This window comes from Callorhinchus milii, unplaced genomic scaffold (genome assembly GCF_018977255.1).
Source record: "Callorhinchus milii isolate IMCB2004 unplaced genomic scaffold, IMCB_Cmil_1.0 Scaffold27, whole genome shotgun sequence".
NCBI lineage: Eukaryota > Metazoa > Chordata > Chondrichthyes > Chimaeriformes > Callorhinchidae > Callorhinchus > Callorhinchus milii.
In genome coordinates, this window is record NW_024704768.1 from 1,214,711 (window position 1) to 1,231,337 (window position 16,627).

General features: G+C 48.0%; 1 protein-coding gene across 2 annotated transcripts in view; it reads left to right on the forward strand.

The window, feature by feature from the left end:
* LOC103190303 (ceramide synthase 6) overlaps positions 1-13,874 on the forward strand; it is a 43,633-nt gene extending 29,759 nt beyond the window's left edge. The window contains exons 6-11 of one of the 2 annotated variants that reach the window (XM_042344190.1): positions 1,100-1,192; positions 6,991-7,119; positions 9,160-9,266; positions 9,852-10,008; positions 10,552-10,575; positions 13,530-13,874. In XM_042344190.1, the coding sequence (XP_042200124.1) occupies positions 1,100-1,192; positions 6,991-7,119; positions 9,160-9,266; positions 9,852-10,008; positions 10,552-10,575; positions 13,530-13,691 (672 nt within the window). In that variant the 3' untranslated portion in view covers positions 13,692-13,874. The remainder of the gene's footprint in view (positions 1-1,099; positions 1,193-6,990; positions 7,120-9,159; positions 9,267-9,851; positions 10,009-10,551; positions 10,576-13,529) is intronic. The other variant, XM_042344191.1, reaches the window with a different exon arrangement.
* The last annotated feature ends 2,753 nt before the right edge of the window (positions 13,875-16,627 follow it).

Genomic DNA, 16,627 nt, shown 5'->3' on the forward strand with positions numbered 1-16,627 from the left:
CTTCCCATTTTGGCTGTGAGAGTATTGAGTGAAGTGAGTGTGAGCCCGTCTCAGCCTAGCTCCAATGGGCATGAACCATGGTGTGCAATTTCCTGGCTCAACTTGCACCCACTTCCCCTCGACCATGTAAATGTACATCTGCTCTGATCCAGACTGACTATGCTTAACTTGTAAAGTCTGGTAGCTTAGTGGTTACAGCACTGTGGAATCCTGCAGCTCAGTGGTTAGAGAGTTTACCTTGGAAATGAGAGGACCTGGGTTTGATTCCCAGGCAGGGCAAAACGTTGGGCAAGTTTCCTTACTCCACACGCACGCTGCCATTTACCTAGCAGTAAGTAGGAACCCAGTTATGAGTCGATTGGGGGATTGCTTTCCCGCGGTAATCCTTAATAAATAAATATTAATTTGGTAACTCAATCCACGACTGTTTGTGGGACACTTTTGTACGCGATTGGCTGCCGTGTTTGGCCCACAATATACGCAGTCAATTCACTTTGCAGTCGTCTGTGAAGCGCTTTGAAACGTCTCGAAGACGTGAAAAGCACTATATCAAATGTAAGGATTATTATTATTTATTAGATACTACCCAGAAAGGAGTACGATACAGGGGACAAAAGGGCAGGTAAATGGGACTGAAAGGATTGCTCTTTAAAGTGCTGGCACAGACACGGTGGGTCGAATGGCCTTCTGTGATGGTTCTATGCATTACATGGGTGGCGAGGGAGGGGACAGGGGAAGGGAATGTACCAGGTTGTTAGAGCAGTAGCAACAGTCAATTCATTTTACAGTATAATAATAATAATTCTGGCATTTGATATAGCACTTTATTACGTTTGCGAGACATCTCAAAGCACGTCACAGGATATACTGTAAAGTGGATTGACTGTATGGTTTGTGGGCGAAATGCGGCAGCCAACTGCGTACAGTTTATTCTGTGAAGCGTTTTGAGATGTCTCGAAGACGTGATAAGGCGCTATATCAAATGCAAGGATTATTATTATGTCCCTATGAGCGGTTCCCAACATTTTCAGTGTCTTGCCTATGGGGTAGATTTTGCCTTTCAGACTTTGTTAATCTAATTTGTGTTTTCTTTCTCCAGCAACTAACGGTGGACATGTATTATTATTACACAGTGGAACTCTCTTTCTACTGGTCCTTGATGTTTTCACAGTTTACAGATATTAAAAGAAAGGTAAGTGTCTCTGCTGTCACTGAACTCCCGATTGCCCAGCGCAGCTGTTGGTAAAATCTACTGGTGGATAATAATGCTAGCGCGACAGTAAGCCATAAGCTAAGAGGTCACATCTTAGATAAGATGCCCCAGCATCTCTGGGCTTGGAATCGATTTCTGCGCTTGTGATCTAACTCCATATAGACCTGTCCACTCCCTCCAGCCTGCTCCATGTCTTCCAGAACTTCATCCCACAGTCCCTTTGCCTCTCCCCCTCCCTTGCCTCCTTCATGGCATGTTACAAGACCGTCTTCTTTGACCGTGCCTTCGGGCACCCTCCTACCCAGACCCTCCCTGTCCTCCACCCCTCTGGATCCCAACCCCCAGCTTGGGTCCAAATCTCTGACTGTTCAGCGCCTTGGAACATCTTCCCAACGTAAAGGGTGCTGTGTAAATGTAATTTGTTGTTTGCGTGATGACGTCCCAGTGAGCCAACGTAGGTGATCTGCAAGTCCATGCTCCTTACTGTTAGGCTTGATGTTAGAAACATAGAAATAGGAGTAGGCTATTCAGCCCCGCGAGCCTGTGCCACCATTTTATAAGATCGTGGCTGATCTGTATCTCAAATACCCGTCCTTGCCCCGTATCCCTTAAAACCCTGACCTAACAACTATTACCCTGACAAAGAGGTGCTTTGTTGAGATTCTGAGACACAGTAACTTGTGCAACAGCAAAGTCTTATGATCTATTTGGCCTAACCTTTTGATGGTTGGGCCAAATAGAACACAAGACTGGTTATTTGGCCCAACTATTCGATGCTGGTGTTTATACTTCGCAAGCCCCCTTTCCCCCTGTTCCTCTCTTCTATACCGCTCTCCTTACCCATATCCGCATCAAGTTTTCTCTTAAATACATTTGATGCTTTTTGCTTCCATCACAGCTGGTGGCAGTGAATTCCACGTTCTCCTCATTCCTCAGTGAAGAAGCTCCTTCTGAGCTCCCTGTTCCATCATTACTGACACTGATGCCTTCTAGTTATGCGCTCATCCTCATGTGTTTACACTGGTGCTGGGAGGGAGGCAGTGAGATACAACAGCACAGCTCCAGTGACCTGCCTGGTCTGTTAAAACAGAAGCATTGCCAACTGAACATGGGTTGGGGGGGTGGGTGTGGGGGGGAACGAAGATGAAGAGTTGCGTCAGGTTGGGAGGGAGGAATTGTGCCTTTATTCATAACTTCTGATGGGTCCCACAACCTACCAAGCAGTGAGGTTGTGGGAATGGATTTGATTTAGGCCGTAACCAACGAGAATGAGTAAACTACACACAACAACAAAATGACATGTGTACAGAGACTTTCAAGTCGGTGTTGCGGATCCGAGCTGGGGGTCGGGATTAGGGCGGGGAGGAGGGAGGGAAATTGAAAGCACGGTCAAAGAGGAGGGTCTTAAGATGAGCCTTGAAGGAGGCAATGGAGGGGGCGAGGCGAGGAACTGTGGGATGGAGTTGCAGAGGGTGGGGAAGGCCCGCCCACCAACAGTGGGGCGAGCGAGGCGTGGGATGTGAAGCAGGCCGGAGCCCACTGAGCAGAAGGAGTGAGCAGGATGGTAGGGGGTTAGGAGGTGGCAGAGGTAGGGGGGAGCAAGACCATGGAGGGCTTTGAAAGTGAGGACCAGGATCTTGAACTGTATCCTCTGTGTGATGGGAAGCCGGTGGAGTCGGGCCAGGATGGGGGTGATGGGGTCACGGAGACTGGTACGGGAGAGGACACGAACTGCAGAGTTAGTTCTGGATGAGCTGCAGCCTGTGGAGGGAGGAGTTGGGGAGGAAGACAAGCAGGGAGTTTGTACAGTCGAGCCTCGATGTAATGAAGGCGTGGAAGAGTTACACTGGAAACAGGGGAGGGAGCAGCAGCTTTGCCTTGAGGTAAACATAGCGAACTGTGGTGTGGCCAAGCCAGCCCCATGACCAGTCATCTGTATACAGTAATTGATAAATTAGGTTATTATCTGAACTGTCTGTTCACTTTGCTTCTCTCTCTCTCTCTCTCTCTCTGCTGAGTTCCAATCCATGTTCCTCCCCCTCCTCCCTTGTTTAGAATTCAGGAGTTGTGCAATATGGTTAACGTTTACATAGCGCCTTTCACGTTGGGAGGACGTCTCACAAACGCTTCACAGAGCTGGCTGGGCACTCAAGCGTCGGGTGGGGGTGCGGGAGGGAGAGGGTGGGAGGGAGACTGGCTGGCTGGTTACTCCCAGCCACAGTAACGCCAGGCTACATTCAGGCTACATTTACACTGTAGAGACACCAGGCACACCATTGTTGCTACTATTGCCCCCCCAAATGTAGTCACTCAACCCACGACAGTTTGTGGGACGTCTCTGTGTGCAATTGGTCGCTGTTCCTCGCCCACAAGATATACAGTCACTACACCTTACAATATATTCTGTGAAGAGCTTTCGGACGTCTCAACGATGTGATAAGGCGCTATATCAAATACAAGGATTATTATTACCTAAACCAGGGTGGTCCAACCTTTTAGCTGCTGAGAGCCGCATGCCCTATTTGAGAAACTTCCGCGGGCCGCGTAAAAAATACTTGTGTGTTTCCCTTTCAGAAACATAGCAATAACAAGATTTCCGGGTTATGGGGGGAGCAGGTAGGCCAGGTGAAATGCAGGGGGCTGGAATGAAATCGGCCCAAGGACCGGATGCAGCCTGTGGGCTGCTATTTGGACCACCCTGACCTAAACCCAATGCCCAGACTGGCCGGCATCCCTGCAGGGTAAAAGTGGTCTAAATGTGGTCCGTTGTTCTGCGACTGGGAGCTTTGCTCTGTACTGCAGAAACCCAGCAGTTTAATGGAGACGAAACGCCCTTTGTTACAGGCACAGTGCTGCATTCAGCATCTTGCTGCTCGCTCTTTGTCCTCTGTCCATTGTACTCTTTGCCACTTGTTGCTGCAGTCTTAACGCTGAGAGATTCATTTTCACTTGGCTGAATTGCCTTTCCTCAGTTACCTTTTGTTCAGTCACCTTTCCTCTCTTTTCCCTCCTTCCCCTGATATCCTTTCGCTTATCTCTGTCTGTGTTGTGTTGATCTGTCATTTAAAGGTACTGTCTCAAGTGTTTCCCAGTACAGTGTCGCTGGGATCAGTTTGCTCTTTGATCCGGTTAGTGTGTGCCTTTAGTTCCAGTCTGCTGCTGGGGTTCTGTATCTGTCAGGCTGTTCCGAAAGTCAAAGCAAAGCCATTTGCAGTATTAAACCTATCTGTCTGTCAGTCATTAACCAGGTGGGTCACAGCACCTTGATTTCCCACCTAATCAGCTCTTTGAAGTCCCCAGTGGAAAAAGTTTAGTCACAGATAAAAAGCGCAAGTCTCGAGTCTTCTGCACTTCTTCTCTCTCCCCAACCCCTCCCTTGAAAAACAAACCACATCGATCCAGCAAGTGTGTCTTTTACTTGGGCAGCCGTGTGTCTGACTATTTAAGCGCAGGTTGGCGAGAGCCAAGGCTTGGTGGGGAGCCCAAAGTGTGCGCTGGGGTAACTGCTGAAAACTGACCAGCTTAAACCACATGTCTTGCCATTGATATCATTATCTGGCAAGCTTTCCTGCTGCTTGTCCAGCTAGAACCACCCTACCTATTAGGGTTTGGGCTTGCAGGGTTAACAGGAGCTGAGGGGGAGGGTTCCCTGGCCCCAGTGACAGGTCGGCCCTCATCGGTAGGACTTGGCAGGCTGTGCTGATGACCGTTCTGTGATCAGCAGTGCTCTGAAGGGTGAGTGGCTGAGTTGATATAAACTCAGTTGCGCTGAGTTAGCTAATGTCTGTGATGTGTCTTGTCCAGCTCCACTCCCTCGCCACACCGAGGCAAGGATTCCCAGGGCAGGGCAAAATGTTGAGCGAGTTCCCTTACTTCACACGTCTGTTTACCTAGCAGTATGAAGGAACCTGGCTGTTAGTTGATTGGCGTATCACTTTGCGGGGGTAATAATCCCTTCAAAAAAAAAAAATTGGTCAGTCAATCCACGACTGTTTGTGGGACGCTGCTGTCCGCAATTGGTGGCAGCGTTTCACCCGCAAAATATACGGTCAATTCACTTTGTATTCTGTGAAGTGTTTTGAGATGTCTTGAAGACGTGATGCGGTGCTGTATCAATTGCAAGGATTATATTATAAACCAAGGTCAGATATGGGCTGGTAATGGGGCGGGAGGAGGGAGAGAGGAACTACAGGAAGAACATTGAGAGATGGAAATCTAGTGTGAATGGGTCTCCTTGCTGCCTGCTTAACTTCTGAATCCATGGCGAACACCAGATGTTGGAATAATTGGATGTATTTACATATCTTTTGCCATTAAACTGTTGTAAAACCTCATAGCTGTCTGAAACATCTGTTCTCTCTTTCTCTCCCCCCCCCACACACGCAGCCTGAATTTGAGTGGTTTTAATGATCTGCAGTGAAAGTAATGCGTGTGCGAGAGAGAGAAAGAGAAAGTTCAGCCAGTCTTGTCCTGACCATTTCCCCCCTGCTCGGGTCATGACCCAACTGTGCAGCGCCTTGGGACGTCCTCCTGACGTGAAAGGCGCTTTATAAATGGAATCTTGTTGTTGTTGTCTTGTTGTAGTTGCTTTTACAGGGGGTTAATAATCCCTTCAAGAAAAATTATAAAAATGTGGTTACTCAATCCACGACTGTTTGTGGGACACTATTGTGTGCGATTGGCTGCCATGTTTCACCCACAAAATATAAAGTCAATTCACTTTACAGTATATTCTGTGTGAAGCGCTTTGAGACGTCTCGAAGACTTGATAAGGCGTTGTATCAAATGCAAGGATTATTATAGTTGTTTATGTGAACAAAGCAGGGCAACTGTCCTAAATTTTCTTCTTTCCTGTTTCTCTTCCCCTCCACCCCACAATTTTGACACAACCATCAATCTAACTCGTGTTCTGGGACGCTAACCAGTGCTGTATAAATGTTTGTTGTTGTTGTTGTTCCCCTAACTAGATGTGTCTCCAGACACTTCACAATAAATCTGTGTGACGTTTTGTGAGCAATTGTGGGAGGTATTTGCCTCCAGCCGGTTAAGGACCCCATTACCCGTCATAAGAGACCAATTTATCTGGAGCATTGTTGGCCAGAAAATTGGGCTAAAAGTCCTCTCTCTTTTCTAACAGTATGTGGGGCTTTTAACCTTAATAATAATAATAATAATCCTTGCATTTGATATAGTGCCTTATGTCGTTGAGAGTCTCAAAGCGCTTCACAGGAATATACTGTAAAGTGTAGCGACTGTATGTTTTGTGGGTGACCTTCACCTAAACAATAATAATAACTTGCATTTATATAACAACAAAATTATGTTTGTAAAGCGCCTTTCACGTCGGGAGGACGTCCCAAGGCGTTGAAAGGTCAGGGGTCAGGATCTGAGCATGGGGGGGGCCAGGGTTGGGATGAGGGAGGGCAGAGGGGGTAGGAGGGTGGACGCAAAGGAGGGACTTGAGTCGTACCTTGAAGGAGGCAAGAGCGGGAGCAAAGCGAAGGGATTGTGGGATGGGGGCAGCGAGGCTGAGAGCCCAGCCACTGATAGTAGGGTGGGTCGGGCAGGAGACATGGAGCATACCGGAGCTGAGCGGAGGGAGCGGACAGGTTGATAGGGAGTCAGGAGGTCAGAGAGGTAGGGTGCTATTTATATAGCTGCTGCTCCGTGCTGCTATTAGGGAGGGAGGATAAGTTTACCTGTTCGACAAACGTATGGTTCCTATTCCACCCTTGGCCGGCCGTGTGTTGATATTAACGATAACCTCTTTCTCGCAGGACTTTTTTGTTATGCTGCTCCATCATTTTGCTACAGTCGGATTAATCACCTTCTCTTACGTCAACAACATGTTGCGAGTAGGAACACTAGTAATGTGCCTTCACGACGCGTCCGATTCCCTTTTAGAGGTGAGACTTCTTCTTGTTTAGCGCTGAGCTCGTAAAATCTGCAAGGGGGCGTTGGGGGGGTGCGGGGAACCGAAGGTCTCACGTCAAAACACAACAGCTCGCATTAACATAGTGCCCTCTAGGCCGTGTAGTGTCCAGCAGCGCTTAACAGTGGTGGAGTTTGAGGCCCGGCTGGTTCACAGTGTCGTCCAACCTTTTGGCTGCTTTGTCCCGCATGCCCTACTTGAGAAACGTTGCGGGCTGTAAAAGCAGTGTTCCTTCCTTCCTTGGGGAGGACTAGTTTGCAGGGCTATGGGGAGAGAGCGGGGGAGTGGGGTTGATCAGGGCTATGGGGAGAGATCGGGGGAGTGGGGTTGATCAGGGCTATGGGGAGAGCGCGGGGGAGTGGGGTTGATCAGGGCTATGGGGAGAGAGCGGGGGAGTGGGGTTGATCAGGACCATGGGGAGAGAGCGGAGGGCGGAGGGGTTTGATTTGGAAGTTCTTTGCAAAGAGCGGCACAGACACGATGGGCCGAATGGCCTCCTTCTGTGCTGTGTAATTCTATGATTCTAAACATAACATTTATGGGTTATGGAGGGAGCGGGTGGGCCAGATGAAATGGTGGAGAATGGGGGTGGGGGGAGGCGCGGGTGAAATTGGCCAATTGGCTGCCAGTTGGACCACTCTGCGCTAAATAATTTTTTGGGGTCAGCTGTGTGCCTGACACATGTGGAAACCCATCACCGTTGCTTAAGAGTCTCCGAACCAAACTGAGAATTCCCTGCCTCCCACCTTCAAGTGGAAATTTCCTGAGATAGATTGTGGGAGTGGAATTCGCACTCTCTCTCTCTCTCTCTGCACAGAGGGACACATCCTGCTTACCTAATTGCGGGAAGTATTAGTTGCAGGTTGGCGAGAGCCAAGGCTTGGTGGGAGCCCGGAGTGTGTGTTTAGTACCCCAATGATTGGCTTTCAGGGGTCTGTTCTCTGCCAACTTGGCTGCGCAGTGACAGGCAGAGACTGGTTTGTGGTTGTGGGGGATGAGGGAAGCAAAGTGGTGAATATAGGCATCGGTTGGTCCTAGGACAGGAGGAGAGAGAAGCAAGGCATCACGCAGGGTTTAAAGGATCCACTGCTAAACTCCTGCTCAGATAATGATTGTAGTGTTAACCTTTTTTTAAAGGTGTGTGCTTTTTAGACTGCTTCCGTTGCACTGGAACCCCGAGCTGTCTTTACGTGTGTGTGTGTGTGTGTGTGTGTGTAAGTCTGACCGCTAGGTCTCTGTGTACAGGGCAGGCAATGCCCCCTCAAATCCCACCCCCCCCCCCCAGCTCCTAATTTCCAACCAAACCATCACCATCTGTCTCCGCTCAATCAATGCTGATCCAACTCGAGTGGCATGGCATCTGCAGTCTTGCCATAAAAAGCCCCTCCCTGACTTAATGGGTACAAAGTTCAAGACTATTTTCTTAACCTGCCCAAGATTTTGGAAAGCATTCTACACCACAAGAGTTTTATTGAGGGTCTCTGCCTTTTGCCCCCTCATGCCTATGCTGGATCTCTTAATTCCCCACACGCCCTTTTATATTTCATGCAATTCTGTAGTGTATTGTTTAGAGCACTCCCATGAATTCTCAAAGCACTTCACAGAATATTCTGTAAAGTGAATTGACTGCATATTTTGTGGGTGAAAGACAGCAGCAAATTGCGAACAGTAGCGCCCCACAAACAGTCGTGGATTGAGTGACTAAATATTTTTAAAAAAAATATCTGCCGTATATTCTGTCAAGCGCTTTGAGACGTCTTGAAGACGAGATAAGACGCTGTATCAAATGCAAAGATTATTATTAATATTGTTATCCCACAGAAAGTGATCTGCCAATTGAGTATTTACAGCTTGGTAAACAGGTGTGGATATGTGGAGTAAGGAAACTTGCCTAATGTTTTGCCCTATCCCAAGAATCAAACCTGGATCCTCCCGCTTGCGAGGCGAGTGCGCCAACCACAATGATCTGAGACTCACACCTTGTAATAGCCCCTTCTCTTGCTTCTCTCTGCAGGCTGCTAAGTTAGCAAATTATGCCAAGTATCAAAGGATCTGCGACTCTTTATTTATGGCGTTTGGTTTTGTCTTCGTCAGCACGAGGCTCGGTATTTACCCCGTATGGTGAGTAAAATCAGGGTGCGGGAGGGCATGTCCCGATTTGGGGAGGGTGGGGGTAGGGGGATGAGACTCATGTTTCGGTGGGGGATACTGGGCATGTGTTCTGATTGGTGGTTGAAGGAGAGAGAAAAGAGAGTGTGTTCACACATAGTGTGTGTGTTCCGCTGGGTAGGGGGTGGTGCGGGGGCCATATGTTCCCAAAAAGAATCCCTCTTATTTTTTTGGAGGTGAGGGGGGAAGGAATGTCTACATGAAAATATTAAGGAGTAATTCCTGTTATACAGGTGTGGAGGCTGATGCCTTTGGGACGCTACCCTGTGTGAAGGACGCTATAGAAATGCAAGTTGCTGTAATAATATAAAAATCCTTGCAATTGATACAGCGCCTTATTAAGTCTCGAGACGTCTCAAAGCGCTTCACAGGAAATACTGTAAAGTGAGTTGACTGTATGTTTTGTGGGTCAATCGCAGCAGCCAATTGCGCACAGCAGTGTACCCACAAACAGCCGTGGATTGAAGTGATCAAAGCTGTTGTTCGTGTCTTACATTTTGTTTCCTCTTCCCCCCCCCCCCCCTCCACCCAACCCAGGATTTTAAAGACCACGCTGTTTGAAAGTTGGGAGATAATTGGGCCCTACCCGTCCTGGTGGGTCTTCAACACCCTGTTGATTGTATTACAGATCCTCCACGGCATCTGGTCATATCTCATCATCCGCATTGCGTACAAATCAATCATGAAGGGAAAGGTAAGCTGGCCCTTCTTGTTTGGGTCGGCCGGGTGGGTGTCTGACACGTGTGTGTGTTGTATTCCCCGTGGCGCCGAGCTGATTCTTTCAATCACTCCAGTGCCTTGTTCTCTATTGCCTGGTCTGGCAAGAGCTTCCCACCACTTGTCCTAACCTGAACCACTCGGCCTGGCAGGGCTGAGACTTGCAGCATGTAAGGGGCCTGTTTTGTGTGGTGGGCGGGAGTGTGTGTGTATAATTAAGAAATCAATTAATAGGTTGTCACGGGTCATATCTGTGCTTCCAGATACAAGTCCAGCTACTCTGTACGTCTTTGTATATCTGTGTGCGTCTCCCTCTCTCTCTCTCTTTCCTCCGCCCCACGCTCTCGCACTCTTCCCCCATCCCATGTCTGACTCTCTCCCACCCACCAGCCACCCATCCAGCCAAGGGAGAAGTTCTTGACTTGTTGCTGTTGTTTGACATCTGATTTCATGTCTCTGTTCTCTTTGCCCCTTGTTCTCTCTCCCTCTCTCTCTCTCTCTGTATGTGTCACCGGAAAAGTCTGTGAAGTGGGACCTTTGTCTTGTAAGTCTGGCTACGGTTACATTGAGTAGCCCAACACTTTGCTTGTTCACCTGCACAAGCCTGTCTGCTCTGCTCAGCTCTGCATGATCCAGTGTCTTTCCTGGGACAGCATAATATTGCTATTTTACCCGCCTTCCACCATGCTTTGCATGCCTTGTAACATACACATTGCTGTTTGGAACTAGCACAGTAACAGAATCCCCCCCCCCCCCCATCCTGGGTAAGTAGGGAGGATGAGGGTGCAGTTATTGCTACTAATGCATAAAGCGTCTTAACTCCTGACCCATTTCTCCCTTCGCACCATTCTCCAGGAATGAAGTTGTGCTGATGTAAATAAATACATGTGAATGTGAAATTCTTGACAGGGCAAAGTGCAGGGAGGGTCAAAGACAGAGTTCATTATGACTCCAGGCTCTCTTCCACTCTTGAGCTTTCAAGGCCTTATCCACCATTGCAATCTTCCAATTCCACTCTCCCTCCTTATAAACGCATAACAATAGTCCTTGTATTTGGTATAAGCTCCTTACGACTTTGAACTACTCCACTCGCTCCCCATCCCCCAAAAGATAGAGTTCAAAATCCTTATCCTCGCCTTCAAAGCCCTCCATGGCCTTGCTCCTTCTTACCTCTGTGACCTACCTTCTTACCCCCAAACCCACCTGTCCGCTCAGCAGGCCCCGGCCTGCCCCACATACCCAGCCCCACCCTGCCATCGGCGGTCAAACCTTCAGCCTCTCTGCCCCCACCCCGTGGAACTCTATTCCACAGCCACTCCACCTTGCTCCCTCCCTCGCCACCTTCAAGCCCCGTCTCAAGACCCTCCTCTTCGACCTCTCCTTTGGTCACCTTCCCCGCCCTCCGCCACTCCTGATCCCGGGCCTCTCGGGACCAAATCCCTGACTGTCCAGCATGAAAGGCACTGTAAGTGTCATTTGTTGTGGGACATATTTCTGCAAATTGTAGTTACTGTATTTTGTAGGCGAGTGTTTGTGTTTGATAAGCACCTTATCGCATCGTCAAACATCTCAAATCTCTTCATAGTTACAGTAATCTCTGCTCCCTCACAAACGGGAATTGGCAGCTTTGACTACTAACTTTCACTTCCAGTATCTTACACTTAACATCTCGAAGCGCCTTATTGTGGTGGGGTAATGGCGGGTGGGGGAGAGAGAGGGGGATGATGGTGGCTCTTTGGGAGTTTTTAACTGGAGAAGGGAGGAATTCTGGCTTTGGCAACCATTATTGGTGGTGCTTGGTGCCACCTAGCGGTTTGTTTCAGAAGTATAGCTATTGCAGAAGGTTCATTAATGGGTGGGTTGGGGGAGAGATGGAGGGAATCAGTGTTTTTTGGGGAAACCACGGTCCTGAATGTATTCTCTTGTTCCAAAGAACCGAAGGAAGAAAGACTGCTTCAATTGAGTTTACAAATCAGGAGTCGGTTTTGCAGAGTTGAGTTTTAAAAACAAATATACCAAGTATCCTGAAATCTGACTGAGCTCCTGTCCTCTTAATGAGGCAAGGAGAAACTCTTGTATTCCCCCCAAAAAAAGTTGGCCAGAACTTTGGGAGAAACTCACTTCCCTTTAACAATAGGGATCTTGCCCTCCACCTAAAGCACAGACAGGTTGGGATGCTCAGAGTTTGGGGGTCCTAGCTGAAGGCTGGCACTAGGTGGTAAGGCAGTGTGCCCTCCACTGCTGGCACTGAGCTCCATTCTGTAGCTTAACTGCCGCCCTGACTGAGCTCAGCAATTGACGAGCGATCCTGGAGTCTACTGCTCTGTGGTGGTTATTAATAATAATAATCCTGGCATTTGATACAGTGCCTTATCACGTCTTCGAAACGTCTCAAAACGCTTCACAGGATACACGGTGAAGTGACTGTATATTTTGTGGGCGAAATGTGGCAGCCAATTGCACACAACAGCATCCCACAAACAGTCGTGGATTGAGTGACCCAATTTTTTTTAAGGGATTATTACATGGTTTGAGGTTGAATCGAACATTAAGATCTTGATCTATACATACAGTACACTTCTGAAATTTCAGAATTTGAAATATTTAACGATTAAGACATTAAAAAGACAGCGAAAAGTTCTGGCTTTAGTCTGAGCAATGCAGGCAAAGCAGACAGTCTAGTTAATAATCCACATTCCTTAACTAGGTACATTTTAGCCATTAATTTAGTTGACAAGAATGTCCAAAATGAGTAAATGCTCAACGCAGGAAAATAAAGTAGGCTCAAAACAATTCAGTATGGCCAGTCTGATATTAAACTGAAGTCCTTTCTTCCCTTGCACAGTTGGGAAAATAGTATGTGGCATTTTTATTTATTTATATATATATATATATATATATAATATAAATTGTTACACAGTTTGAATTGTCCAGATAGCTCCTGCCCTGGGCATTGCAAGCAGATTACTACCTTTGGAAATGAACCAAATAAACCCATTGGTTATACATGACTGCACCTTATCCACAGCACCAGTACCTGATGGCTGGCAGGGTAGATTACTACTTGTTTGAAACTGTAAAGTGGAGTGGCTGTACATTTTGTGGGCGGAACGCCACAGCCGATTGTGCACAGTAGTGTCCCACTCACAGTGAAGTGACCTGAATTATTATTATTTTATTTTTTTGGAGGGATTATTACTCCCGGAAAAGCAATCCGCCAATCGACTACCAAACAGGCTCCTACTTATCGCTAGGTAAACAGGGTGTGTGTGGAGTAAGGAGACTTGCCCAACGTTTCACCCTGCCCAGGAATCGAACCTGGGTCCTCTCGCTTGCGAGGTGAGTGCTGTAACTGCTGAGCTACAGGACTCCATGCCTTTAAGCAGCGAGACCATCAATGTTAGTTGGTGGGGGGGAGGGGAGAGAGAAGCTGTTCCTGCATTTCTTAAAAGAGAATAACCATTGCTCTCCCCAATCCCACCCACCCCCCCCCCCCAGGTGTCGAAGGATGATCGCAGTGACATTGAGTCCAGCTCGGAGGATGACGACCCCATGACTAACGGTGGGGGCCACACCCGGCGCCATCGTCACAGCCCGTACAAGGGAACCAATGGGACCAACGGCCACCTGAGCCCCGGGGCCTGGGCGGAGGAACACTAAGGACATGAGCGTGAGCTTGTCCATCAGCCAGAAACCGGCCGAACTTTTTTGTGTGTTGGAATTGGGCCACTTTCTTTCCTGGGTGTTTCTACACAGAATTGAAGCCCACCCCACAAGTCAAGTCACTTAAACCCCAAAAACGCTTACAAACGATTTGTTGTTGGGGGAGAAAAGGGAGGGTGGGTGGTGGGGGGGGGGGCGAGGCAGGAGAGGACCTCTGTGAGAAGTTTGGGTGGGTAGGAGGGAGGGAGGGGGGGTTAACTTGTTGCTTCTGGGGGGAAATTCGAGCTGTATCTGTGAATGGAAATCCACTGTGTTTGGGCTGTCCTTCAAACCATCTCCTGTGTTTAATGTTTTTTATGATGATGATCATTATTATTGTATAAATTGGGTTGCGTGCAATTTGACGGGTTATATTTCAGGTCCCTGTTGCTGTCCTGACGGAATTATTCTCTCCCTGCACCCCCCCCCCCCCAACCTGCTGCCGCCTGTCGTCGTTCGATCTGTAACAAGTCGCAAAAGGGGGGGAGAGTGTGCGCGCGCGAGTGAGAGAGAAGAATGTAACGTTAAAAAATTAATGAAAAGTTGTAATATTTTGCGATGAGAGAATTAAGAGGAGTTGAGATGGTTTGTACTGCACTCCCAGCATCCAGGACACTATGCCCGTTTTACATTTATAAAGTGAACTTTTGGTTATTTATAAGAACCAAAGGAATCAGATTTATGAGGGGAAAATACCCCATGAGTTTTTTTTATTGGTGACCAATCTGCGACCTTTGACGTTAAGCTGAGCGCCAGTGAGAATGTATCCGAGACACTACCTTTGAAGTCTCATTACTGCAAACGTCCCGACTGTAAACCCTTCTCTTGGAAGTTGGGTCTTAAAGAGTCTTACCCAGGTGGTGGGGTGGGGGAGGAGAGGGAAGTCTCGAGGATAAAAGGAGTGTTGTCCAGACTCGGTTGAGTTTCCAAACCGGTTTTCCTTTCCAAAAGATATTGTTGCTGACGATGCGATTACAACAACAAAATCGTCTGAAGGCCAAAACCTTTTTTGGGAACGCAGCCTAACCTTGACCACACTCCTTTTTGGCTTTCATGGGGAGCGAAGAAAAGAGAGAGCGAGAAAGGGGGAGAGATACCTTCTGTTGTCCTTGACCTACAAATGTTGGACTCCAAGTAAAATGTGCCCCTTTCTCTCTGTGTTGTGGGAATCCCCCTTATGTTTGTTTTCTCTTTGTGTGACCAATCTCTTTGCCGACTGCAGTGCAGTTGCACACTTTTAATGAGACTATTTTTTTTTATGGGTTGTTGTTGATCAGCCGGTCGGGTGTCTGACTGACTGTCTGATCCACTTAGAAACCCATCACTGTCGCTTAAGAGCCTCCAAAATCAGACTCGAGTTCCACGTCCGGGGACATTTCCCTGCGTCTCTTATGGACTGCGCTCTCTCTCTCTCTCTCTCTTCGCTCTTTCCCCAAACTACCCCCCACCCCCATCCCAAATTACAAAACGTTCCAGAACTTTGTTGCACTTCAAAGGTTTTTCGTGCGTCAGCTTTAACTGAGGTTTCGGTCTGTCTGTCTGTGTGTGTGTGTGTATGTGTGTGTGTGTGTGTGGGCTTGTTCACTGCGTAGCAGTGTAAGTCGGGGTGGTTTAAATAATAAAAAAAAATTGTTTACAAACTAGACAACTGTAGGATTTTTTTTTAATTCATTCATTTTTTTCCCCCCACAAAAAATTCCATTTCGCGCCGGTTTAAACTCGCACCGACTCTTTTTTTTTTCTTTCGGGTTGTCGCAAAAAAAGAGGTTATCTCGCCTTGCCCCACGAAATAGTCCATTCACCTTCGAGTCTATCCTGTGAAGCGCTTTGATACGTCTCAGGATTATTATTATTTACGATTTGTTCTGACCGGGGGTGGGGGGAGAGAGAGAGACTACCCCAAGACTCAAAATTCCTTGGATACTGGCTGGAATTTCTGGTAGCGATGTGTGTGATTATAACGGGGGGGGAATCTCCATTCGTTCCAGCGTCCGTCAAAACTTCCTGATCCAAAAAAGGTGCCTTTGGGTTATTTCAGAACATTTCAGCCCAATTGTCCGAATCAGAAAGGTTGCTTTGTATGAGGTGCTCGGAGCAGAGTTGTGGTGAGCTGACGTCCCCGTGTTTCAAATAACATGATCAAAAACTTCTTTCTTTGTATTTTCTTCCACTTGCCATCCCACCCCCACCCCGCCCGATCCATAATCACACTCCTCTTTAAATCCCCTCATGCCCTGGCACCTCCCTCCCTCCCTCTCTCCCTCTCAAACCTGCTTACCCCTCACCACCAATTGCCTCCACTCTGCTGGCTCCGGCTTCCTGTACATACCTCGTCCCCTTCGCTCCCACCGTCAGTGGCGGTGACTTCAGCCACAACGCCCTGAAACTCTCAAACTCTCTGCAACAATCCCTCCGCCGCTCCCCCTCCCTCTCCACTTTTATCTCCTGCCTAAAGACCTTCCTTTTTGATCGTGCTTATGGTCACCCTCTTTCCCCCCCGCCCGGGTCGGGGTCAGACTCCACCACTGTCGAGCCCCCTCGGACGCTACCCCACATGAAGGGGCGCTGTGTTGTAATCAAGTTTTAATCAAACCAGGAAGGAAGGGACGGGTTAAAATTAGAAATGTGAAAAGGGAAGTGAATCTTCAAAGCACAGCAGTGGGGTGAGTTGGGATGGATTGTGTGACGTCTGTTTGCTCTGCTCTGGGACGCTACTCTGCGTGAAGGGCTCTCTATGAATGCAATTTGTGATGTGGATAGCATCCATTTTAACAGAGTTAATGAGTGAGCAAATGGAGAAGGGGAGGAGGAAAAGTTTCACACACACACACACACACACAATAGTTTGGGATATTGGAAGCCGAGTCCATAACCATTATTGTTTTACAAAATAA